The sequence below is a fragment of the Ictidomys tridecemlineatus genome, chromosome 2 (genome assembly GCF_052094955.1).
Source record: "Ictidomys tridecemlineatus isolate mIctTri1 chromosome 2, mIctTri1.hap1, whole genome shotgun sequence".
Classification (NCBI taxonomy): Eukaryota; Metazoa; Chordata; class Mammalia; order Rodentia; family Sciuridae; genus Ictidomys; species Ictidomys tridecemlineatus.
Genome location: NC_135478.1, coordinates 120,484,207 through 120,511,412, shown reverse-complemented (window position 1 = coordinate 120,511,412; position 27,206 = coordinate 120,484,207). Strand labels below are relative to the sequence as shown.

At 49.2% G+C, this 27,206-nt stretch overlaps 1 protein-coding gene across 1 annotated transcript in view; it reads left to right on the top strand.

The window, feature by feature from the left end:
* Window positions 1-17,213, top strand: part of LOC101966989 (small G protein signaling modulator 1-like) — an 80,290-nt gene extending 63,077 nt beyond the window's left edge. Inside the window, 8 exon segments of the mRNA XM_078027582.1 lie at window positions 1,826-1,950; window positions 4,977-5,044; window positions 6,032-6,195; window positions 6,320-6,452; window positions 10,724-10,888; window positions 12,516-12,654; window positions 14,809-14,873; window positions 16,966-17,213. Coding sequence (XP_077883708.1) covers window positions 1,826-1,950; window positions 4,977-5,044; window positions 6,032-6,195; window positions 6,320-6,452; window positions 10,724-10,888; window positions 12,516-12,654; window positions 14,809-14,873; window positions 16,966-17,213 — 1,107 coding nt within the window.
* The last annotated feature ends 9,993 nt before the right edge of the window (window positions 17,214-27,206 follow it).

Here is a 27,206-nt window from a genome sequence, read left to right as displayed (position 1 = left end):
CATTGTCTCCTTTGGCTGTCCCCTCTCCAGGGCCATTGGGTCACAGCGTCAGCATAGTGTCTGGGCTCTGCTGGGAAGAAGCTCTGTGAGTCATCAGCCACCCGAGATGTGTGGGTGCAGTTTCAGTCAATCACTGGGTGACCCTGGGCAACTCCTCGTCTTAGCCACAGTATCTGCTCTCTGTGGGCACAAACCTTGTTTGCTCAAGTCTAAGAAGCCATGATTTTAAGATGTGCCTTTTTTTCTAAAATGCTATTTAAATTACACATGGGACTTTTTCACTACACAATTTCACCTTACCCATTTGAATCAGGTCTTTAAGACGTAACCAGATATAGGTTTTTTTACTTGTCTTTTAATCATACATTGCTCTTTCATACACACAAGAGAAAATGTAATTAAAATACATTAGCTAAGATATTCCTAAAGCCTCTGCAGTCCAGAGTTTAATCTTCTATATCACTTTGGCTAAGAATCATTAATGCCCTAGTTTTTCCACATGCTTCTCTGTTCTACTATTACCCATGGGCCAAATGTGGTCTTCCACCTGTTTTTATAAATAGAGTTTTATTGAGACCCAGCCATGACCATTAGTTTGTGTGTTATCTAGCACAGCTTTCAGGCTATGGTGGCAGAGTTAGGTTGTAGCCGAGCCTGTATGGCTCACAAAGCCAAATGTTTCTTTACACAAAAAAATGTGGTGCCCCCTGACCCACAAGCCCAGAAAGTGCAGCATTTCTTCAGGAATATGCATCCTTATCTCTGAGATGGGTCTGACATCCTGTGAAGCACTCACTTGCTGTTTTACAAGGGCATCTGGATTCACAGGCTTCCCTGCAGGGATGAATAATGTGCCTGCTTTGCCAATATCACGCTAGTAGTCTGCGGCTCTGTTCTAGTCTCTCTATGTCACAGTAACTTTTTTCAATTCAAAGCTGAATCACAGGCTAATCTCTCTGAAGGCATTTAAAATAACACCTGTCCTGCTCATGCAAAATAATAGCCATGCACAAAACTCAACTGAAGCGAGGACAGGCTGTACAGCTCTGACTGAGTTTCCGTGAGTTCAGGCAGTCACCTCTGCGTCATGGTTGTGAGTTCTCATCAAGGGTCAGACATGTCCCCATTTAGGGAGGTTAAAATGTGAAAGGAACAGAATGTGCATCTTGGGATTGATGGAAGGCTGTGGTGGTGCTCCTCCATGGGGCACGGGGCTCAGCGGAGCCTGTGTATGAGGACTGAGCCATACTCCCTAGGCTCAGTAAACTGCACTTCGTGCTCAGTAAATGGTGCTGGGTCTCTGCCTGTCGTTGAGGTGGATTGGGTGCAGGGACTGCCTCCTTCATGTCTGAGGGATGTTGACACATCTCTCCTACTTGGCGTAAAATAAAGCAGATGAGAAGTCCTATGGGGAGTTAGGAAGGTGGAGGATCTGACCGCTGGGCCAGAGCATGCTGGGGACACTGAAGGAGCAGGTTGCTGGGGAATGGGCCACAAAACTCAGCTGCCACCTCTGCCTCCCTTAAGATTGGCCCACATAAATGCCATTTTGAAAAGGGACAGAGCCCCCTTCCTAGTTCTAAAGACCCCTAGGCCTGAGAGGGAGAGTGTGATGGTGGGCGGCTTTCACAGCTGTACTTGGTAGTACTGCCCCACCCACAGGTTGGCTGCAGACAGCTTTGCTGAGTGCGGCCACCCAAAGAGGCTCAGAAGGACTTCAGCTTCTCAGATAACCTGCTCTGTACCCCAGAGTCTAACGGGTCAGGGCCTGCAGCCATATGTACTCCAATACCATGACCAGTCCTAAGCCCTTGTCTCTCTTCAGAGGGATGACATGGAGGCTGTACCTGGGTACCTGTCCCTGCACCAGACAGCTGACATTATGACCTTGAAGTGGACACCCAACCAACTGATGAACGGGTCCATGGGGGACCTGGACTATGAGAAGAGGTAGGTTGCTGGGTCCTCGTTGCACCCCGAGTCCATCCCCTCTCCTGGGCCCCACCTGGGAGCGGAGATGTGCACCCTGCCCTGTCTGCCCCTCCACCTGGTTGTTATGGTGACCTGGCCCAGCCTCCCTGCAACTGTGACCTTAGGGGAAACTCAGAGACTCAGGAAGATGAAGAAACCAAGGGAAGAGTGTTGGGGGTGGGGGTTGCCATTGGCTTGAACACCACTCAGAGAGGGAAGTCTACAAAGACCACAGAGCCTGCAAACACAGGATAGTGGCCAGCCTCGGCCCACCCTTCCCATCACGTCCTAACAGCGGACTGGCGTTGTTACTGGGTTTCTGGTCCCTGGAGCTGTCTCTTCTTTGGTACCCATGATATATGCAACTCCACAGTGGCTTTGGAGTCATACTGGGAAGAACCACCAGACTGGGGCTCCCTCCTGCAATACCTGTGTTCTAGCCAAACCAGGGACAGCTTCAGGGAGAACACAGGACAGCCATGAGTCTGAGGTGGCCCACTTGTCATTCCAGCTGCTGATGGGGAGAAGCAGTGATTGGGCTGTTCTGAATCCATGTCAAATTCTCTCTTTCTTTAAGAATTTAAGCTTGATTTTTTTTAATTTTTATTTTTTTATGTGGCACCGAGGATCAAACCCAGTGCCTCACCCATGCTAGACAAGCACTCTGCCACTGAGCCACATCCCCAGCCCTCAGATTCTGTTTTTTCTTTTGCATTTTCTTAAAAAATATTTTTAAAGTCAAGAATTTTTAACTTAAAAATAGTCATGGCACAGGTTCCCATGCCCCAGCCCTCTTGGCCGTTAACCATCCCCTACCTGGACATGTTTGAGAAGCTTGCAGATGACCTGTGATTTCATATGCATTTTAAAATGTAGTGTTAAAAAAAATAAGGACTCATTTCAAGAAACATGGCCAAAACACTATTATTGTGTTCTACTTAATATGAAGCTCAGTGGGGTCCATATTAGATCTTGGGGTGATTCATAGCATTTTCTTAGCTATTTACTTCCTGCTCAGAGGTGGTCAGTGAGAGGTACCAGTGGTCCCAGGCTGGGCTGGGTAACTCTGTCTCTGCCAGACCATGGGGTTTCCAATGAAGAGGCCCTTGCCGAAGAACAGTGGAGGGCTGAGGAGAGGCCCTTGGCCTGGAACTCGCCTCTTCATCGTGAACCTTGGAACTGGGCTTTCCCTGGCCTCCCAGCAAGAGTGGCTCACCCCAGCCCTGAATCTCTCTCCTACCATTTGCCAGACTGTAGTCTCATGATCAGCTGTGCACACTCCTCTCTCTCCTGCCTCACCCTGACTTCAATTTCCTTGAAGACCAAGATCCTGCCGTGCTCACAGCTGATTCCTGATGCCCGCTGCAGATTGTAGCACGCAGTAGGAGCTCAGAAAACCTACTTGTTACATATTTACTGAGCACCCTCCCTGCAACTGTTCTAGACACAAGGCACTAGCAAGTCAATCAAAGGAAAGCAAAATCCTTACCTTCTCAGAGCTCAAATTATGCTGGGGAATAAAAGAAATAACCAAGTACACAAGGTCCTTGCCCAGCCCTCACCTTTCTGGGTGACCCAGAGAATGTCACTCCACCACTCTGAGCCTCAGTTTCCCCTTCCTCTTCAGTGAGGGAATTAGACAAGATGGTCTCCCCAGAATTCAAGGGCCCAGAGGGTCTAATAAGTGCTTCTGCACCCCCGAAACATGTTCTACCTAAAGCTTTAAACAGCCCCAGGACCCTGCTCTTCACTTGGATGGAGGCCCAGGAGTGTGAGGGTGGGAAACCTGTGATGCCAGCTTGGAGAAAGGCCCTGGCCAGCTCATCCCCCACTGCTCCAGCTCCTGCCACCAGGGGCTCCACGTTTCCACATCATGTTCCTCTGTGAACAGGCGCAATGTAGATGCTGCAAAATTGAGTTTCAGCTAAATCTGGACCTTCAAGGTCACCATCCTGGGGTTGGGGATATCCACATCTCTGAGCTCTGAACTCCCTGCCACCTTGTTACTCTCAACCAGAGCCTCAGTTGGAAGAGAGAAACAGGCAGGAATCAGAAACATGAGGATGGAGTGCGGGGACGGGAGATGACCAGGGGCTTCAGCATCCCCTCTGGGACTAAGAGACACTGAAGACAAAGGGGGTGGTCCTTCTGGGAAAGCACAGGAGTTCTTCTCTCTTTTTCCAGCCATCACCTCCTCTTGCACAGCCATGGTCATAACTCCCCAGCTGGGCTTCTTAGTGTTAGAGAAGAAATATCCCCAGGAGGCAGCTACTCAGGCTCTGGAGTCAGACTGGGCTTTCCCCTGTCCCTGCCCTGCTATGTGGAGCAGTGAAGTGGGAGAACCCCTGTACCCTTTGGCAGGTTCATCCATTCAGAGGCCCCAGCACCTCCATGCCTAGGGATCTACCCAGGAGCATGATAACTTACCTACACATAAGCTTATACACAAATGTCCACCATAGCGTTGTTCCTAATAGCTCAGCTGGAAGCAGTAATTCAGATATATATATTTTTTATTTTTTAGTTTTGTAGTTGAACACAATACCTTTATTTTATTTACTTTTATGTGGTGCTGACGATCGAACCCAGGGCCTGGCATGTGCTAGGTGAGTGCTCTACCACTGAGCCACGACCCCAGCCCCTCACATATAATTTTAATCACTGGGTTTCAAGGGTTCTTCTTGGGTCATGGGGCCATCCTGCACCAGTCACTGTCACTGGACAGTGGAGCATGCTGATTGGCCAGGCCTGAGTCAGGTGATCATTGCTGGAGTCCTGGGGTAGAGAGTCGTGGATTCATCCTACCTGGGCCACATGGGCCGGGGAGGACGCTTCCCTCAGAAACTGAGGCTCTGGAACCAAAAGAAGAGGAGAAAGGCTGGGCAGGCTGGGAAACCAAAGTTGGGGACAAGGGAGGACCTCAGGAGTGGTCCTCTGGCTTCCAAAGCCCCTGCCCACCATAAGGTAGGTGGCCTTCCTACAAGCCTCACCTCTCTCCCTTCCAGTATCTACTGGGACTACGCCATGACCATCCGCTTGGAGGAGATTGTCTGCCTGCAGTGTCACCAGCAAGGTAGGGACCACAGGAGATCACGGGACTGGCTGGTGTTCCTCTTGGATGCCCTGCTGCCTTTAGCTCTGATTGTTCATTAACCTCATGAGACAATGTGGTGGACATCCTGTTACCTGTGCAACTTCAAGCAAGTGGCTGTACCTCTCTGAGCCTGGGTTTTCCCTCTATAAAATGGCGATGCCTATTATTTCATTGTCACGACAACCCAGTGAGAGGTGTACTCCCATTTTAGAGGTGAAGAAGTCACCTGACACAAAGCCACACACCGTGTAAGCTCCAGAGCCTGGACTCAAAGCAGATCTTTGTGACTCCAAAGTCAGTGCTCCTCAGTGGTTCTTTAAAGTCAGAAGAACTTACAGTCAAAAGAGGCAGATGGCCGTCCTGCTTTAGGAAGCCAGTGGCCTGTGTCTTACCGAGGTGTGAGACACTGTGGCTCAACTCCTAAGACGGACCTGGGTCCAGATCTGTGAACTTGAGGAAGTAACTTACCCTCTTGGAGGCTGGGTTTCATTTGTAAAGTAGTAGATCGGCCTCATGGGGATATTGTGAGTGTTGGACAAGACAGTTCTCGTAGGTATTGTGCTGGTGCACAGGAAATGTCCCCCACACTAGCCAGAGTCACCTAGGGGCCTGAGAGCAGTGAAATCTGGACACCCCGTGCCACAGTGAGCCAGGTGGATTTGCAGCAGATTCTGGAGGAGTGTGGGTGTTTCAGAGCATCTTTCCTTTGGCAGGTAACTTTAGGGAGGCCACCACACTGTTCCTGACCTTGTCCTGTAGCTCCCCATCCAGGTGGATGGTGGGTGGGATGGGTGGGACACGGGAGAGGTGAAACCTGCCCTGACCTTTTGCCCAGGCCTGGCCCAGAGCCTCAGATGCTTGGTCTGGCTGGGCACCTCTGGGAACATGTATTTGCAGAGTTGGGGGCTTGTCACCATGTCTCATAGTGACTTCCCACTGGGTCTTCTCTGGTGGTCATGGTGGCAGTGGACAGCGGCGGGACAGTCGTGTTGGTCAGCCAGGATGGGACCCAGAGGCCGCCCTTCCGCTTCCCCAAGGGTGGGCACCTTCTGCAGTTCCTCTCATGCCTGGAGAATGGGCTGCTTCCCCACGGGCAGCTGGACCCGCCTCTCTGGTCCCAGCGGGGAAAGGTGAGTGGCCTTAGGGGTGTGGGTCCTTATGTGACTTCGCGGGCTGGTGCACGCCCCACCGAGACCCTTAGGCTGTGCAGGTTTGAGGACATCTGTGTCCTTTCACTGGGACGTGTCCTTCTAGGGCAAAGTGTTTCCCAAGCTGCACAAGAGAAGCCCTCAGAGTTCCTTGGAGTCCACGTCTTCAGACAAGGAGGATGAGGAGGCCACAGATTATGTGTTCCGGATCATCTACCCCGGCTCACAGTCTGAATTTGGTAAGCCGCCCAGCCCGGCCCAGGGGTCCACCTGCCACCAGAACCTGGGAACAGCCCCAGGCATTTGGAACAAGAAGACAAGGGGTAAGGATTCTGGGGCTGGCTGGGGACCTGGGACCTGGAAGTCAGTATCTTGATAGCCTCAGCTCCCTCCACCTGGCTCACAGAGATGCCACTAGACAGGAAGCAACACGGGGTAGTGACAGTGGCATGGGCTCTGGAATCCAAGCTGCACCTAGCAAGTCACTTCACCCTGCGTGCCTCCGTGTCTTCAGCTGTAAGTGGGCCTGTTTGCAGCACCTGTCTCATAGGGTTGCTGGGAGAAGGGACCCAGACAGGGCCTTTGGCACCTAAAGATGACTCGAATGTTAGCTGCCCTCCTGTCCGCCTTGCAATATTCACTTCAAGTCAAAACTTTGGTGACATGAGGAGGTGATGAGAGAGCAGTGCGTTGGGGGGGGGGTCTTGCCCATGGTAACCGTGGTGAGCGGTGGTGAGAACGGCAGTGGGGAGGCGAGCAGCGGCACTGTCACCAGATCCTGGCAGATGCCCTGTGGTCCGTATAGTGACTGCTATGAGGAGATGCTCTGCCCAGGGCAGCTCACCATGATGGGGCGGGGCTGTGCAAACACTGTGAATGACTCTGCACAGCACTCAGAAGGGGCCTGGCACTTAGGTGGCCCTCTCTGGTGTCTCTTAAAGTAGTTCTGAGTTACAGCTTCTTTTCTGTTAGGCTCGTTTGCTTAGACCTCTGCAGGCATGTTGATCCCTTTTGAGGGACAATGGCCCTGAGCCTCCCTTTGCATAAGCGACCCTGTGCTGAGCCGTGAGAGGCTCTTCGGAAAGCAGACAGATGTCCTCCCTGTCAGGGGCCTCATGGAGCCAGGCCCCTTACTTTCCTGGCTCTCCTCCTTGGCCAAGCACCATTGGGCCTGGGGCAGGCCTGGCGGTCAGGTATCCTGTCTCTTGCATTAGCCTGTGCTCCGGACCCTGCCCCCCTAACCCCGCCGCTATGATGTTCTTTCAGAGCTCAGCAAAGCCTTGTTCCCACCTCACCCAGGTGTCCATGGCCACTGCTGCCCAGCATTAGACCTCCCCATGGGAGCTGGTCTCTCAGGTAGCACTGGGCGCACCCCAAGGCTGTGCTGGCCCAGTGCTGCTGAGAGCAGAATCCCCCAGGATGGGGAGCTGGCTTCTATTCCCTTTCCCAAGAACCTGGGCTCCATCCTGAAGACTGACAACATTAGGACACCCCCTGGTGAGCCTTGTATCAGAGAGCCCAGATCCCTGGGGCTCTTCCCAAAAAACGCTTCCTGTGGATTCATACCCAACAAATAATTTGCCTACTCTGCCGGGAACCAGGCTGGTGCTGGATGCTTATTTGGGGGATGTTTGTGCTGTATCCTGTTGGGGATCATGTGGCCAGGAACAGAGGCCAGCCCGGCTCACCCATAGTCCTTGGTGCCTCCCATTCTGGGCCTATGGTTTAACTGCCAGCTCCCATGGAGGTGTCTGCTTGGTGGAAAGGCTTCTCTGCCACCAGGCTCCCTTCTCCGTGAGCGAGGCACGTTGGAAGTGCCCTGGAGCCTCCTCTGGCCCATGACTGATGGGATTGGTTTGCAGATCCCAGCTCCCTCGGCCCTCGGGTGAGCAAGCTCTGAAATGTGCATGCTTTGCACAGCCCTCGGGGTCCCCAAGGCCATCGGGCACAGTTGCCCCTCGTGGAAACCTGCTTGGTCATACCCTCCACTCCAGGCCTTTCCTGGCCTGTCTTGCTCACCTCTCTGCTACCTGTGCTTCTTAGGAGCACCTCCTAGATAATCGACTTGGGGTCCCTGCCTATCTTTGAGGAATCCTGATGACACAGTGTATGTGGGACAGGGCCCCTCCACCTTGGCTCTGCTGAGGTGAGGCTGAAGTACCCTTCACAGGACGGGCTTGTCCTGTTCATGGAGGATGCTGGCCACATCCCTGGGCTCAGACCCTGGATGCCAAGTAGCAAAGCTCTCATGTTCCTCCAAGTTGTGACAACAAGAAATGTCTCCAGACATTGCCATGTGTCCTCTCGGTGGGCAGACGGGTTGCAAAATTGCCCCTGCTTGAGAACCACTGGTTTCCAGAAAAGAAACCATTACTGGATACTGCTCTGCCACTGCAGGACACTCACGGAGTCCTTCCTGTTCAGGTCTCCCTTCCTTGTCTGGAGGACAGGGTGACAACACTGCCCCCCACCCCGGGTCAAATTCTGAGGGGTCAGAGCAATGATTTGTGAAACACCTTTCACCAGATGCAGGCCCATTCCTTAGTGGATGCTCAGGTCACAATCGCAGGTCTCCTGTACTGAGTGCCACACGTGCCAGGCCCACTTCTGCACTCGCTGTGTCTTAATTCACCTCACCCCCAGCGTAGCTCTCCCGAACAGGATGTCATCACCATTCCCTGTTGTGCAGAGGAGAAAACTGAGGCACAGAAAGGTAAATCAACTGATCCAAGGTCACTCAGCTGGTTTGGGGCACAGCTGGGCTTTGCACACAGGTGCCTCCAGCACCTGTGACTCTAAGCGCCACTCCATGCCTATGGTCCTGATGGTGGGGAAGAGGGCAAAGTACTTTCACCTTCTTCAACCTTGAGGTCAGAGGCAGCCCTCAAAATGGTGACCCCACCCCCATCCTTGGTTGAAATTCTCAGGGGCCTGAGCCACACAACGTTACCAATTTAGAAAAATCAGAAATCAACACACCTCTTCCCGTGGGCCACATTTTGCAAATAATGTTTTATTGGAACACGGACATATTCGTTCATTCACATATGGTCTGTGGTCACTTTCATACCTCAACATCAAGGTTCAATAATTGTGACAGAGCTCAGATGGCCCCAGGCCAAAATTACAGATTATCTATCTCTGTGGAGAAACCGTGCAGATGTTTGCCTTAAAGAGGAAGACGATGACTTCAATATGCGGGAGGGAAGACGTGGCTTAGCTGCTTCTACACTGCCTCCCCCTGTCATATGCTCCTGTCTCCACCACTGGATCTCTGGCCTGTCTTTATGCGCAGAGGGGCAAAGACCAGCACTACAATGCGGACAGGTCACGGTCGGATCCTGGCCTTCCAGGCTCCTCTCTTGCTGAGGTTGTCTATGCTGCAGTGGCCACAAGGCACATGTGCCAACCGAGCACTCGGAAGGTGTGACTGGTGAAGTTGAGGTGTGAGGCATGCTGTGGGTGCAAAACACGGCCCAGATTTTGAAGACTTTATGTGAAAAAAAGAGAATGTGGATTTTTGCATGAATAATGTTATATTGATTATATGTTGAAAGGATAACATTTTGGAAATGTTGGGTTGAAATTATTGAGACTGTTTTCACCTGTTTAATGTGGTTACTGGGCAGCTTTGAATTCTATGCATGGCTCCTCCATATTCTCTCGGACAGCGCTGGCCTGGGGCAGACTTCTCAACCTCAGCACTGTTGGCCTGGGGAGTCGAATAATTCTTTGAGTGTGAGGCTGTCTTGTATGTTGGGGGGTGTTGCACAGTGCCCCTGTCCTCCAGCCACTAGGTGCCCAGAGCATTGAGCTTTTCTGCAAGTGTTGACAGCTGAAGTCTCAAGAGTCTCCAGAACCGCCCCGTTGAGAGCCGATGGGTGGGGAGACAGGAGCCAGTGGGAAACAGCAGTGGGAGTTGGTGTCAGAGCTTAGAGTCGGGCTCCTAGATTGGAATTCAATGTACTAGCTGGAGAGCCTTGGGCATGTCACTCTATGTGCCTCAGTTTCCAAGTCTGTTAAAGAGGATGCTGAGGGTACCTGCGCTCAGTGAGAGATCACTGTCATTAGAGGAAGAAGGGAGACTTCAGTCAAAACGTCCAGCTTTGTCAGTCACTCCTTGATGGGTCTTAGGGTGACAAAATCCTATCATCATTCAGACCCTCAACAGGGGAGAGCCGAGATAGGAGGAGTTGCCCAGGAGCCTTGTGGAAAATGTGCACATCTCTGTTCCTCAGTTACTTCTGCCAAATGAGAAAACAAATGCCCCCCTTAGAGGTTCACTGTGACCATAAGACACAGCACGGCCCAGCCCATCACCCATGCGGAGCAGTCACTTTATGAACACGAGCATTCTTTCTTCCTCTAATCAAACTCAGTATGCATGGTGGGGGGACAGCTGTGGAGAGCAGGGCAGGGATGGTTCCAGCCCCAAGGCACTGGTTCTCGTGGCCATCTCCTGCCCCACCCCACACCTCGCCTTCACTAGTGCTTTCTGTTTTGTATCAAGCTGCCCCAGGCCTCTTGGCCAGCGCTTGTCCCATCTCTGTGGGCCCCGCCTGGATGATGATTGCTGCTGGTCAGTCCACGCTGGTAGTGGCCAGGGGGAGTTGGTGGGCACGAGCCAGATGGAATACCACCCTCCCCACACAGGGCCTGAAGGAGCAGTCCCCCTGTAATGTCTGGGCTCCCCACTTCCCCCAGGGTTGGGTCCCAGCCACCTCTACCATGTTGTCATTTGAGTCTTGGTCCAAGGGAGATGGAAGGAAGGTGCAAATCGATGCCCCAGCTGTCTACCTGAAACAGACAGCTGGCAGCCCTGTGGGTCCACTGGTGAAGTCTGCCGGGGTGAGGGGCTGGGATGGAGCCAGGATTGTCCCCACATGGGCTGAGCCAATCAGTGCTTCCCTGAGACTGGCGAGGAATTGGGGATGTTTTTCTAGAACAGACTACAGGTATCACTGGCCTCTCTTGGCCATCTCATTGGTGAGTCTGCATGGGGCGGAAGAGTGTGATGCGCCACTTTGGGTGGCTGCAAGAACCATGTTCTGTGGGCAGCTTCCTTCTCTGTCCGTGGGCAGAGGCAGACCCTGATGGCTGCCGAGCTCTGATGACCAGTGGGGTCAGGCCCCCAGCTCTCTCTCCCCATAAAGCTCTAGGGGAGAGCTGAGATAGGACGAGTTGCCCAGGAACCATGGCGAATGGGGAAATGTGCACCTCTTTGAGTTCCTGGAACGAGAATAAGAAAACCATAACCCAAGGGCCAAATCTAGCCTCATTCTGTACATCTCTGAGCTGAGGATGGTTTTTATTTGTTTCAGTGATTGAAAGAATCAAAAGAGTGATATTTTATGACTTGTGAAAATGATGCAAAGCTCACATTTCAGTGTCCATCAACAAAGTTGCCTTGGAGCACACCCGGGCCCCTCTGTTGACATTACAAAATGCATGGCGACTTTTACACTGTGAGAGCAGAGTGTTGAGGACACAGACCAGATGGCTCACAAGCCTAAAATACTTCCCACCCCGCAGACTGTTCAAAGCCAGACTCAGCAACAGCAAGGCCCTGAGCAACTTGGCAAGATCTTGTCTCAAAAAATGAAAAGGGCTGGGGGTGATGTTCAGTGGCTAAGCGTCCTGGTACAAAAAAAAAATAGATAAATAGATAGATGGATCTATCTATCTGTCTCCAGGGGGTTAATTCATAAGGTCAAGGGTACAGGATGGGCATGTGACATTTAGATCCTGGGGATCGCCAACCCATCTGCACCAGCTTAGTGGAGCAGCTTTCTGGCTCAGGACCACGGACAGCACCCGCATGGCCTCCCCATCCACTGCTCTCTTGTCCTGAGTCAGGCTCCCTCCTATCTGACCACCAGGAGCTCCCCAGGAGGCCCCTCTCTGGGGACTCAAGCCCTTGGCCTTCTCAGAAGCACCCAGCAGGCTCCCCTGCTTCCCCTCAGTGTCCTGTGGGCACAGCTGAATGACAACATGGCGAAGCGTGGCCCCCTGTTTAGGTAGCTCTGGTCTCTGTTCTCTTCCTCTCTGGCCATCATCTGGGGCCAGCTCTGCCCGTCTCCTGGGGCCTCCAGGTCTTGGTGGTGGCTTTCATTGGATCAGGGGGCTCAGGGGCCTCAGTTGGACTGTGATCTGGAGAGTTCTTTCCCGGTCTCTTTCAGGGCCTTTCCCTTTCTCTGTGCCAGCCTGGAGGGTGTGGGGAGCTGTTCGCTGTGGAGAGGTTTCTGTGGCCTACACAGACTTAACCAGGGCTCTTCCTTTGCCCCTTCTTCTACACCCCACAGTCCCCCAGGATCTGATGGATGTCTCCGTGAACAACCTCCCATCCCTATGGCAACGCAGCCCCCGGAAATCCTCCTGCTCGTCCTGTTCACAGAGTGGCTCAGCTGGTGGCAGCTCAACCAATGGCTGCAACCATGAGAGGTAGGAGGGGCTCGCGCTGTGGTGGGGAGAGGCTGAAGGGTTACCCAGAGCTTGGTGGATGCACTGAATCTGGAAGAGGGAACACAGGCTGTGGAATCAACCAGAGGTGGATTAAATGCTGGCCCTGGTGTAGTTCTAGCTGTGGGAAGTCACTCACACGGTTCAGTCAGGATAAGCAAGATCGAGCCACAGGAACAAATACCCCTGAACCCTGAGTGTAACTTACAGCAAACATTTTATCCTGCATTGTGTGTCCCTCATGGTTGGCCAGGAACTCAGCTCTCTGCATATCAAAGGGCAGCACTGCTGAATGTTGCCAGTCCCAGGTGACAGGCAACTGTAGCTCTGGCGGGCCTTGAATCAACAATAAGTGTCCCACCAAAAATGATTACTTATAATTTCCTCTTCCAACTGTTGGCCCCACCCACAGGAAACCAGGAAGTACAGCCTGGAAGGAAGAAACCAAAAATATCACTTAAAGACAAATGCCTCCTCAGTTTGACCCTCCACAAAATTCTTCCCTTATGTGATTATGAGGAACAAATAGAATAATGGTTTAAGGTGGCCAGCACACAGAAGCTGGCACGTGGCAGTGTTCAGTAAATGACACTCACTGTTTTCTTGTTCCAAGTTAAAGCTCAAGTTCACCTCTGTCCTTACCCACAGAGCTCTTCTCTCTTTGGAACTACTTGGCCATTCATGAGATTGGTTCTAGTTTCCCACTGGCCCCACTTGGTCTGGCCAGGGAGACTCCCTTCCCCCGTCCTTGCTGGCCTTCTTCCCTGTGGTGTCCAGTCTTCAGCCCGTCACAGTGTGAGGGAATGGGACTCGAGGGCTGGGGGCCAGCGTCAGATCTTCAAAGCCCCCTCACCCCTGGCTTTCCAGTCTGTGACCAGCAGCCGCACCTGGGCAGATTCTCAGCTTGTTATCCCAAACCCACTGAATCAGAACCTGTATTTAACACCTCTAAGACCACTTGTCGGCATGTAAGGGTCAGAATCCCTGATACAACTGGAGAGTCTCAAACTTTAATGTGCCTCAGTCACCTGGGGCGGTAGCAACACGTATGGGTTCTAGGACTTCTTCCTAGAGATCCTGATTGAGGACTCTGCAGGGCCCAGGAATTCACATGTCAGAGAAACCCTGAGTGTCTCGGGCTGGACTGTCACCTCCATGGGGCATTGAGAAATGCCTCTTTCCCCAACACATACTCTGATAGCATCTGCTTGCATGTCCATAGCAGTGCTGTGGGACACTAGTCAGTGTGGTGCTGTTCTCCTGCAACCTGACCAAGTCAGCCTCACCACCCTGAGGGCACAAAGAGGACATTTTCCCAGGTGCATAGCTGGAGATTGAGCTGCGTTTCCTCTCCAGCCTCCCTGGGTTTTTCCGGGTGTCCCCTGGGATGTCCTGAGTACATACATGGCACAGTTCTGCTCTGTGCTCTGCAGGAGTGTACCGCACTCCTTTGGCAGTTCTGTGGTTTTCAGCAATGCTGGGAGTGAGGGTTTACTCCCCCCTCAGCCAAAACAGAACCCAGAAGTGACCACACAAGGGGAAGCCAGGTGGCATCACCTGCTTTGCAGTCATCCCCACTGAATCCCAGTGTAGCTCAGTTTGGGTCACTTGAAGAAAGTGACAGAAACCCTCTTCAAACCAATTAAAGAAGAAAGTAAAAGTGTTGGCATAACTAAGGTTCAAGGCAAGCGGCCTCAGGCCTGGCCGAGTGCAGGTGCCCACTGCAGGAAGCCCGTCTGCGTCCTCAGGTGTCACCTCTGCGGGCCTCTATGCTAGTACCACACTCTAGTCTCAGGCAGGGAGATAAAAATATAGCAACTATTTCCAACAACAAACAGTCCCAAGACTGATTCTCATTGGCCCATGTGACCATCTCTGAGCCAATCACTGTGACTTCAGCCTGGGTCCCGTACTAGGTAGAGTCCTTTGTCCCATCCAGACCACAGGGACAGAGGCTTAGGGGAGAGGTGATACCTCAGAGGAAATCTGGGGTTCTGATAAGAAGGGCGATGCAGCTGTATGGAAATCACAGGAGGCCACTCTTGGGTCCTCTGAGAGAGTGGGTCATGGTCCTCTTCAGCAAACCTGGGCCACGGGCACCTCGTGTGAGCATCTTCCTTCCCCCCAACCCCGCAGGGCTCCTCTGAAGCTGCTCTGTGACAACATGAAGTACCAGATCCTCTCCAGAGCCTTTTATGGATGTACGTATAGGTCTTCATTGCTGGTGTGGTCTCCAAGGAGCATGTATTGAGTGCCTACTGTATGCCAGAAATACCAGGGGACAGAACCTGGCTCTGGAGTTTGAACATCCCTATCTTCTAGATATCTGGTTTCAGGCGCAGTTTGCTCATCTACAGATCAGGGATAAATTTTATCTCTGGGTCCTAAGAGAAGGCAGTGGACTGGGGACCCTGGGAGAGGAGGCCGGATCTGGTCACCATTGCATTCTAAGGTCCCACCCGGAGGGTGTGTCAGGATGGAATGAGAAGCGAGCGTGTGTAAAGTCTTTGGCCTCTAGTCTTGCATGTTGTAGGTGCTCAGTAGATGTCAGTTCCACTCCACAGCAGAAGAGAAAGGTGACCTGATCCCATCGCCCAAGCTTAAAAATTAAAACTAATAACACAAATATTCTAGTTATTCCCATTAATTAGACAAGGCACAGAGAGGCAAAGTGATTTGTCTAGGGTCACACAGCTAACAAGCTTAGTTTTTCTCTGTCTTGTTTCTCAGCACACTTTATTTCCCAAACCTCATAGCCTAGCTGGGGGAGATCAAGCATGCATTTTTAGGGATTCTAGAGGAGTTTTAATTATACCCTGCATGGGCCTGCATGTTGATGTTGGAAAACAGTTTCCTTGTCAACTAGTTTGGGAAATGTTGAAGTTAAAACAATTTTCTGTATTCTTTGGGACTATCACTATCACACTCAAGAAATTGAGGCCGTGGGAGAGTAAGAGCAACATCCCTCAAATGTATTTGGCCACAGAAACCTGGATGGCTGCCTGGGTGCTCATCATCTCCAAGTGTCCAGGGGACAGGGAGTGGAAGGTGCCCTGGGCTGAGGTTCTTGCCTGTCCTGTGACCACCATCCCCAGTGCCTGAGGCAGAGTGTGGCGTGGAGTGGGCGCTGTGCAGGTGTTTATTAGACCCAAGTGCAGAATCTTCCTGGAGGAAGGGCAGGGTTGAGATGAATCTGAAACGAGGTGATCATATGACAATATGGCGCATCCTTGGTGCCTGTTGAGAGCCCAGATTCAAATGAGAAGGCCTGGGACAAATCTCAACCCTGAACTTCTTGGAGAGATGGGTTAATGATGTAACCAGTGTGTGCCTCAGTTTGCCCATCTATAAAATGAGGAAGGTGCCAATACCTGCTTCCTGGGGTCGTGGTGAGAAATAGCTTTGGAAACTCAGGGAACAGCCCCTGGATGTCCGTGCTGTGTAGCGTCATGTGCTGTGTGAGTGTTGGACATTCTGTGGCCACCACCATCATTGTACCTTCCTGCTGTTGGTGGGGGTGAATCCTCAGGCTCTAGAAGGTCAGTTTCTCTCTGGGAATTGGTGATGAGCTGCTGGACAGAGCCAGGAGGAAGGGACGCCGTCAGCAAAAGGCATGAGCTAGGGGCTGGGGCTAGTGCTCAGTTGGTAGAGTGCTTGCCTTGCATGCACAGGGCCCTTGGTTCAATCCCCAGCACCAAAAAAAAAAAAAAAAAGAAGAAGACGGGCATGAGCTGGCATTTGCCAGGAACTTCTTGGATTCCAGGCACCCTCGGGGGCCCAGGTTACAGCAGACGAGGGGTGGCAAACATACCTTTAAGGTGACAGGTCCATCCTGGAAAGCAGACTGGGTGCCCTCAGCATCTCCAGGTCACTGACTTGCTTGGACTTTCTTTGTCCAGCCGTAGTCTGAGCAGGAGTCTGTCATTCTCCCTATCTGTAAGGATTGGAGACAGAGGCACAGTTAGCGCGAGGGGTCCCTGGCCCTCTTTCTTCCTGATCCTTCCCTGCCTGCAGCCTGTCAGTTAAATGCATTGGATTCCAACCCAGTGGGCTAGCATCACCCTGACTGAGGCTGAGAAAGGCGACAGAACTTCCCTAGGGCTGAGCAGTCAAGCCACCAAGTGACATCACCCCTCTGGGCTTCACTTTCCTTTTGTGGGAAAGGGAGTGATGAGAATTTGCAGGACATGGAGGTTCAATTAGCTGGGGAAAGAGACACCACCTTGAAGACTCCATGAGCCAGCTGGGGGCACCAAATGGCAGAGGGTGACTCGTCCCTTCCCTCTGTAATAGGGCTCGCCTACTGCAGACACCTGTCCACTGTGAGGACCCACCTGTCAGCCCTGGTCAATCACATGATCGTGTCTCCAGACTTGCCCTGTGATGCTGGCCAGGGGCTGACAGCCAGGATCTGGGAGCAGTACCTTCAGGACAGCACGATAAGCCTTGGCGGGGAGTGGGCCACCATGGGGCAGGCTGCGGGGAAGGCTGTTCTGTGGGGACTAGAGTTCACCTGCCTGAGTTCTCTACATGCACACTGAAGGTCAGCTCTTCTCGAGAATTTCAAGATGCCCAGCTCTCTTCTATCCTTGCAAGGTGGAGATTGAAGGATGTATATAGGTTGAACATCACTGATCTGAAAATCCAAAATTACCTGGGCATTGACATGACACCCCAGTGGAGAATCCCACACCTGACCTCATATGACAGGTCCCAGTCCCAACGCAGCTTCACTAAAATACTGCATGTCATTACCTTCAAATGATTTCTTGTTTGTACTCAGACCACATCCCCAAGATATCTCATAATGTAGATGCAAGTATTCCAAAATTTTAGAAAACCCAAAATCTGAACACTTATGGTCCGAGACATTTCAGATAAGGGTACTTAACCCTAAGCCTCCCCAGAGGGATGAAGAGGGAATGAATGGCAAACTGTAAATGATACAGCATTGTGTGTGCTCCGTCCTGAACATGGTGCTGACTGGATCCAGCTGCCAGGAGTTTACGGTGCTGTTCAAGCTCCTAGAATGAGAGCAGCTCCTCGGGAGGCAGGCCCCAGACCTCTCCCACCAGGGCTCAGAATTCTCCCATTCCCGACTGTGGCCTAGGTTCTAGGATTAGGCAGTTCCCCTACAGAGGCTCATTGCTTAGAAGCTTTCTAAGATTTCCTGATTGCAGTAAAAGTGGAAGGAAAACATTGATGTTTGAAAAAAGTTTCTTTGTCAGCTAGTTTGGGAAACACTGAGGTTAAACAGTTTTCTGTATGTCTTGGGACTTCTCCAAACCTTGCCCCTGCTAATGTCCTGGTCAACTCAAGAACTCAGAGGCACAAGGGAGAGTAAGAGGAACATTCCCTCCCATGTATTTGACCACAGAAGCCTGGTTGGAAAATTACCTCCCACGGCTAGTGGGAGATGGAATCCACTCTGAGAAGCTCTAGTTTGGGCCAAGAACAGGATCTTGGAGGAGGCGCCTGTCCCCATGCTGGGTGGATTCAGTGCCCTATTGGCTGTGTGCCTTCCCACCAGGTGCTGGGGAGGACCTAGCTGGTGCACCCTGGGCTGGGCTGCCTCCCCTGCCCTTGCAGGGAGATGCTATCCGGTGCCTTCCTGGAGTGCCAGGGGACTAAGTGGGAAAGACCAGCTGTTTCCCAAGCCCAGACTAACAGAAAGGTGGTTTTGCTTTTTGCCAAAGATACTTGCTTTTTAAATTATAGGAGTAACGTACATGTACTGTAAGAATTCAAACAATGAACATAGGAGTATAAAGGTTTAAAAGAAATTTAAATAACCTCTTTCTGCTTCATTCTTCTAGTTCCAAGCCCTGGAATGAATGGCCTCAATTTGGTGTAAATATTCCATATATTTTTATATTTATCCATAAGAATATCTTTATATCTTATCCAAAGCATGTGCTCCAGTAGTGTTATTTCAACACCATTTTTTTAAATATCATCTTGCCCTATGTGATTGCAGAGGTGATCTTAGATGTAAATTAAGGAAACATACAGTAATCCCCTTCCTCTTGATTTCCCTGTCCTGCTGCAGCCAGGGGCAACCTCTGCAGAAGGGACTCAGCTCAGGAGCAGGGTAAGAGGACTCAATGTACAGTTTGTTTCATTTTTATAATTACACATAGAGGGTCACTGGCCGGGAAGAGGTGGGAGATGCCCTGGAAGACTGAGGAGCTCTGCCCTTTGGATCCCTAACCTGTCCTTCTCTTGGACCCCAGATCCCTCCAGAGTGTTGAAAGCCCCTGCCCACACTGCACTGCGCTGACCTGGGATCTCTGTAGGACCCCAGCTCAGCGGCCTGTCCTAGGAGGCAAAAGTTCTCTGGGAACCTCACCTGCCCAGCTGGGCAATGCTTCCTCAGAAGCCCCAGGAGGCTGTCCTTGACCTACAGGTTACCTAGGCCCAGCAGTCAGACACCAGCTACCAGAGGCTGCAGGAGCTTGAGGCAGGTCCCTCCAGCCCAGCCCAGGAGCCCATGCAAGCCCTCAGAAAGGCAGGAGAGATACAGCAATGGCTGCTGGAGGGCTCTGTATTGAGAGCTGCAGCAGGCCTTGAGGGGCTGCGCCTGGCAGGAGGGCGTTATCTGCCAATCTCCTCTGCTTTGTATTTTATTAGACTGACTCTGCCTCCTGTTCCTGAAAGCCCAGAGAGAAAAATAGATTATTCATGAGGAAGCATCACCCCACCCAGGAAGGTGGGGCTGATTATTCATGAGACTGAGAGGTCAGTTTGGAAAAGGCCAAAGAACCAAGGGAAAAGGGTGAGAGGGAGGCTTCCACAGCTGAGGTGAGCACTGTCCTGGGCCCTGTCTCCAGAGAAAGGGCTCTTGGGCCCTGTTCATCCAGAGCTCTTCATGTTGAAATTTTCTTCTTCTTGAAATTTGAAGTTCAATTTTAAAGTTCTCCCTGAGGGTCCTAAATTTTCTGAGGAGAAGCAGAAACCCGAGGCTGAGGGGGTGACAGAGTGGAGGCCATGGGTGAACCTCTGACTTTTTACCAGGAAAAAATTCCAAACTACAGAAAGGAGACTGAAAAGGAAATAGAAATGCAGTGGGACCCCCACATCCAGCCATCTAGCAGCTTAAATTTCTGTTTGGAGGTGCTGCAGGGATGGGCCTGGGTAAGGGCCCCACAGCCATCATTACCCGCCAGGCAGCCCTGGGCTGTGCTCTGAGAGGAGGAGCCTGTGGAGCTTTGGGGGTCTTCTTGGACCTGCCAAGTTCTCTCCTCCATTGGCCGGTCCCCCTGTAACCACTGCCTGGTGCAGTCCAAGAGATGAGCCAGGTGACCAGCCAGTCTCCTGGGAAGGCCTGCACTCCTCTCTCACCTTATGGAGGGTTTGCCCCTTAATCTCTGTAGACTTCAGTCCTCTCAACAGACCAAGGCAGCCAGTGTCCTGGACCTCAAGACTGCCCAATCACCAAAATGTGCCAGGTGTGCCCAGCGCTCCACTGGCTGTGCTCACCTGGTGAAAAGGAAGGAAAAACTGGTTGTTGCCCCTGAAGGGGTTTAAATCTCATTAGGGTGAGACTCCACTCTCTCCCCCATGAACTCTGAGTCCCTTGAGATGGGAAGCATGACTTCCAGCTTCTAATCCTGGAGGATGGCTGGCACAGGGCAGTTGCCTAGTGAAGGCTGAATGAGTAATTCAAGTAGCATGAAACAGATTTTTCAAGACCAATAGAGCATGAACAAATATCCAGTCAACAGAGTGGCAACCATTTACTCTGAGTGAGCCTGAGTAGAGAAATATTAGGCCAAATGGAATTTGTTAAGCTGGTGAATAATAATGTATTGAAACAAGCTCTGTGACAAGTCTAAGTCACTGGGTGAACTCTGGCAAACCAAGTTCCCTTGCTGAGCTTCACTTTCCTTTTCTTTATGGCTTTATATTTACATTTTAATCCATGATCACTTTGAATTAATATTTGTACATGGTGTGAGTTTCAGGGTGAGGTTTTTTTCTTACCCCCCTTTCTTTCCTTTCTCTCTAGCTGGGACATTCTCTTGTTCAACCACTATTTTTGAGAAGACTCTCCTTCCTTTGCTAAGTTCAATTTCCTCTTCTTTCAAATGAAAGAGTTGGATTTATACTAGAGGAAATCACTGTTCCCTTCTAGCTTTACGAATCTTTTCAACCCACTTTTCCTGATGTGCACTTCCTGTGAACAAAGCTATTCTTCATATCATATATATGTAAAAAAGATCATCTAGTTGAAATTCGGAATTCATGTTGGTTATTATTCAGTTGATAGGAGTTTTCCTGTAAAAACTATGCTTTTAGAAGTTTGATGAAAATGTATAGAAATTCTTAGTATTAAAAAAAGAAAAATCATTAGTCTATCATGTATGACTTTTTTGGACAAACTTAATAGATTGTGGGTTTTCCTTCACTTGGAATGGAGGGTGAAAGATTGTTTACTTCTCAATTAAAAAGCAACAACTGGTTAATCTTTGTAATGGATTCACAAACTGAAGGGGTAAAATAGTAATTGTGTCATGATTATAAAATAGAGTGAGGTGGAGATCAAGAGGTAAGGCTGGAGTCAATTTTTTTTCCCTCAAAGGATCACAGAAATCTTTATTCTCAAAAAGATCATCAATCCTCGTCACAGAGAAAACATATCAAAAGAGAGTGAATGATATGGATGCCCCGTGGAGATTCACATGTTTTTGTATCCAGTATGTAAACAAATATATAAGCAAAAGACATTTTAGAGTTCTGTTCCTAAAGTCTATAGTTGTGAAATATCTTTTTAGTTTTTAGGTAATGAATCAGAACAAGGGGATACAATACATGTCAGAGCTATTCTCTGAGAATGGGTGAGCTCTAGAGTCATACTTCCTGGGGTTGCCAGCTTGTGAGCTTTCAAAATTAAGCAGAGCTTGTACTTTAGTAGGAAATGTCCACAAAACACATGCTCAAAGGGAGAAACAATGGTAGCAACCAAATACTAGAGGTTGAAAGGCGCCTGGCTATATTGAGAAAATGATTTAGGTCTTTTTCTTGAAACAAGTTTGGCTTAAAACTCAAGAAATAGACCCAATCATGTTTAGATACAAGCAAGTAGCAAGCCCTACACCTAAGGAGGTACTGATCACTGCATCATATTAGATGAAGTGAAAGAAAAAGAGGATTTTATTTTGGAGAATCAGTCTACAAAAACTCCTACATTGTAAACCAAACCCTTTGTGTTTTAATTCTCACTTCTGTCACTCTATGTCTGACTATACCTGGGTCAGCCCAGGATTTTGGGGAATCTAGATTTTCTCACCTAGAAAATTAGATATTTGGACTAGATGACACTCAAATTTTCTCCTACCTCTAAAATTGTGTGACCTTTTTCTAGATCATAAATTTGTTCTTTCTATACTGCTTCTCCACTAGTTCAGCAAATATGGAGCCACTCTTTTGTTTCCATACTGTGACAAAAAGTGCCACATCTTATATAATTTATAAGAACTGTTCAAAATGGGCAAATCCTTAGAGATGAAAGGTGGATTAGTGGTTACTGGGGGCTGAGAGTTGAAGAGAGTGAGAGTGATGACTAATGGGACTGGAGTGTCTTTTAGGAGTGATGCTGGTTTGGGGATGTTTCCTATGAACAAAATCATAATATGTGGCCTTGTGTGTGCTTCTTGTAGTGTAATGTTATTCTTTTCTGTTCATGTTGCAGCATGTAGCAATACATTTCTTTTTTGAGTGAGTAATATTCCATCGTATGGACACAACCCATTTTATTTATCCATTCATGTGTTGGTTATTGTTTCCACATTTGGAATTTTAGGAATTTTACTGCTGTGAATATTATTGTTTAGGGTTTTGTAGATATGTTTTATTCCCCCAATATATGTCTAGGAATAGAATTGCTGGGGTCATTCCCACATGCACCCATTGCTCAGGCCTGTGATCCCTTGTCATCCTGTCTGAGAAACTAACATGTCTTGCAGACACAGGTCATTATCTCAACTTCCTTTATTCTAGTCTAGAAGACTAGCTTAAAACCCCCAGAAACCAATTATTTAGTGTTAATATGGGATTTATATCTGTATAGGGTCCTCACTTACTGAGCCTAGTCCTTGTGTTGAGCTGTAGTCAAGCCTCACCTGCCACATCCTCAGCTCTCTGAGAAAGATTGGATAGTGATCTGAGTTTGGCTTTCATTTGCAATCCTTTAGCTATTCTGTGTGGTAGCTCCTACTCTTCTATCTTCAGTTTCCCAAAGCACTGCTTGCTTCCTGACCCTTTTATACACACACACACACACACACACACACACACACACACACACACACACAGATACTGGCATCATAATGTTTACTTAAAGAGCCTCTCTATTATTAAGAGAGGCAACAGATCCTGTAGAATTCCCAGAGGAATAAAGTGCCTGGCTTCAAGATGCTGTAACATTCCTAGTACCCAGCAATGGGTCTGCGGCAACAAAGCTGAGGAGTGGAAACCCTTCCTCTGCTGCTGGCTGTGTTGCATTCTACTGCAGTTTCCTTTCTTTGCATTGCTGCACATAACCCCTCCAACCCCCTGTGCTGGCCCTGCTGGTCACAGTGGAGAATTTTGACTCCCATGGGGTCAATGTCAAGCAGTTTTTATCGACAGCTTTTTGTTTGCTGTGCATCTCCTTGGCTTGCTTACCAACACCAACTAGATTTGGTTTCTTTCATACCCAAACCAGAACACATTTGGGTATCCTGACATTTTATACAGCATGTATTTGTTTGTTATATGAACCTAACCTAACTTGTATTTTCATATGAAGTAATGCAAATCTACTTTTGTTCTAGTGGAGCTATTTTGGTAACATATAAGCAATTTTGGTTCAGTATAGGGGGTGAATTCAAGGTTTTTATAACTCAGTTTGAGCTTCATTTCATATTAGTGACAGCCATTTTAACTTATCTGAATAAAACATTTTTGTTGTCTGTCACTGTGTGTTACAAAGATTCCCCCACTCCCCTGGTTCTTAAGAGAAAGAAAATCTTTGATTTATGTTTATGGATTCTATCCTCCTTTGAAAGCAGGATCTAACTGATCATTGACACTAATTAGTGTTCTAGAATCTACCTTCAGAATTAGAGTATTATTGGGTGAGAAGAAGTGAAGACTATAGGTCGCGGGCTTTAGATATCTGCAGGGTTTAAGGGGGCAAGGTGAAGATGGGGCAAGGTGAGGGAGAAGTGAACCTCTGCCCCTGTTCTCCAGAGAAGATCTGCTTAGTCCTGTTTTGTATTTTGAGAAACAACATAAGATCATGTTTACACGAGGAAGAAATGGTTCCACTTAACTTTAAAAGAAAATAGCTTAAAATATACTGCTAGAGGTCATAGAGATAGGACTCAGGCTTTCTTTGCATTGCTAAATTTAAGCCCTTGAGACCACACATGGGGGAAAAAAATAAAAAATTAGCTACATGTTTACTAACTTCTGAAAATCACAATCACACACACCACACACCACAAAATAGGCAAAAACAGGCACTTCTCTCAGGGCCATGTACATTTAAAGTTTAGATGAAATATGGTTAAGTGGTTTGCTCATTTTCAGAGTAAATGGGACAAATTTGTGGGACAGAATCAGGCTTTCTTATCTTTAAACTGGGGCAAATATCTCATAGTTATCTTTGTGTCTCCTTTTTTTGGACCTTATCCAGAAAGTATAAAAATTATTAATATTCTCATGTAGTAGAATGACAGGGGACTCAATTTTGTGCAGCCATGGATATCTTAGGATACATTCTTTGGATGTGTTACTGCATATAATATTAGATGGTTACCACCAGCCCTTCCAGTAAGCAAATATGTAGGCCAAGCTGATGACACTCTACACACAGTGAAGCATTCATTCACCAAAGATGTTTTAAGAAGATATGATTAAGGAAGGCTACCATGGTGTGGAAAGAACAGGAACTGTAATGCCAGACAGATGTACATGGGAGAAGAGACTCAGTAAAAATAATATCAAAAAAGAAATGGCATATGCTCTTGAAACCTATCTCCTCAGAAGTAAAAGAAAAATCATAATAACCATTTTGCAGTGTTGTTCTGTTAGAAATAATGTAGAGAAACAACCAGCTAAGAATCAATACATCATAGATATCACCCAGTCAGCACATAGTGTGTTGTGGTTCACTGACCTCATGATGACTTGCTTGGCCAGTGGCATAGCCACTGTGGACTGCCATAGCCCTGTGCCATTGGCAACTGTTACTCTTGTGGCAATTTTACTTCCCATCCTACACAAGAGCAGTGCCTTTGGGGACATAGGCCAGGGTCTTGAACACATTGAATACTTGGATTGAGGGAATTGACCTCATCCACAAGTATTGGCTCAATGTGTCTCTTCAGAGCCAGCCTCCAGTTCTCATTGTATTGGTGAGACTTGTGCACCATCACACAGGGGAAGGACATTGCCTTCCTACTGGCAAATGAGACGCAAATGACTATAACTTTTTAAAAGAACTTTACTATGTAACATCTATAAGGGTTATGACCTGTGTATCAGGATCACAGTCTTTGACACCTTTTTCTAATACCTGGCCCCTGAAGCTCTTCCTTTCCTTGAGAAGAGGCTTCAACCCTGTAGTAAAAGTCTACATATTGGGTCAGTTCACCCCTTGGGCCAGTATAGGAAGGGAATAGTAGGGGACCTGCCTTTCAGGAGCCCTGAGAAAGGGGTAGGAGGCAGAGTGGGACAACATGGGAGGAAAGTTCAGGGTGCAGAGGGGAGGGGCAGAGGGGATCACACTGGAACGACAATCGGGAAGAGAGATGGGGTCTGGCGCTCTGGCATCCCCTTAGGTGAGGGCTCCTGTGAAACCACCAGAGTAGGTTGGAGGGAAACAGCGGCTTCCTCCTTGGGGCTTCTACCTCCGAAGGTGTGACACATGTCTTCTCGGGGGAGTGGATCCCATGGAAGAACCGGAATTTGGAGTTCAATATCAGTATAGGCAACAGGCCGGGGAGGGTCTATTCTGATGGTGGCCATCATGCCATATTTGCGTCGTTTGTTGACTCAGTACAGCACTGGGTTATAACTAGAGTTGGCAGCTTTCATCACCTCCACCCACTGCTGGGCATGCTACCTCCTCCGCAGGTTCTTCCTCCAGTGGAGTAAGAGGATGAAGCCAGCAGTTATCACGGTGCAGAGCCCCAACAATCCGAAGTACCATGGCACCCATTCTGAGGCAGTAAAAAAAAGAAAAGAGGCAAGCTGACTGACAGCTCTAGCTTGGGACCTGAACTGTATCTCATTGGCTCATTCATCCTCTCATTCCCTCCCACCCTTCTCAAAGACATGCCTAATAATTTCCTGATTCAGTGAAAGCTGTATTTGCAGGGCATGTAAGCGACCCCATTAGCCTTTTACAGATAAGGAACACTAGGTGTAGAGGGGCCATGATCTGCCCAGACTCAAGTCAGGCCTTCTGGCTCCTGCCACAGTCTGGCTGCAGCAAAATAACCAGGGGGTGATGAAGAACTTGTGTACATTGATAGAGCAGGAGTGGGAGCTGTTTATTGTAGGACAACAGAGGTATTTATACATTCCACACAGCTTATCTTAATTAACATAAACTAGATAGAGCAGTCAACTAATTAGTAATCTCCACACTTAATGGCTTCCTGGCATTACTTCACAAACCACTCCCTCTGGCAAAATGCCAAGCGCCATCCAGACTTGTTTACAGATTCTAACAGGCTCCCAGTCCAGGACCCATACAGTCATTCAGACAGAGAAGCCTCACTAAGGGCAAGGACCTCAATTGTATCTTTTCTGCTTGGGCAGAACATGGTCTCTGCCTTCAAGGAGTCCTTAGTTTCTTAGAGGAGTCTGTCTCTTAACGAAATAGCACTCCATTCAGGCAGCCACCACCCCCATTCATGCAAAGGGTCTTCCCTGAAAGTTTGTCCCCCACACTCATGGTCTGGGTTTACTTACTGCCTGGAAGGCCCATGTCCTCCTTTTGTGAATCTATAGGGTTCACTCTGGTTACCAGGCATATGGCTCTGGAAAGAGTGAACTCACCAACTACTCTGCCCACCAATGGGAGTCCCCAGAAGGCCCAGGCCCATTGTTCTCTAAAGATGAGGTCACCAGGTTCTGAGCATCAGGAATTCTTGGGCTGGTGCTTGTAGAGTGGTTGGCAGTTGATGGAATAAGGGACTCAATCATGTGACATCTCATGAGCATGTTGTTTTCCATGAAAGACTGGTCCACCATTGAATTGTCTATTCCCAACTTTGTGTGGTGAACTCACAGGGCAGCCCCCAGGAAAGGCCCTTACACCCTCAGGAACTTCTACTTGTGTTTTCAGTTGTTAGGGAGCCATTTTTCTGTGGGAAGTGGGGCAGGGAGGACAGTGAGCACTGGACATCCTTACCCTCAAGAAGTGTCTTACCTAGTTGTCAGGGAACAAAAGGGCTCAGAAGAGCCCAACTTTTGCTCCTATCATCTCTCTTTTGTTTCTTCAAGTGTTTTTTGGGCATCATCAGGTCCCATGGGAGCTC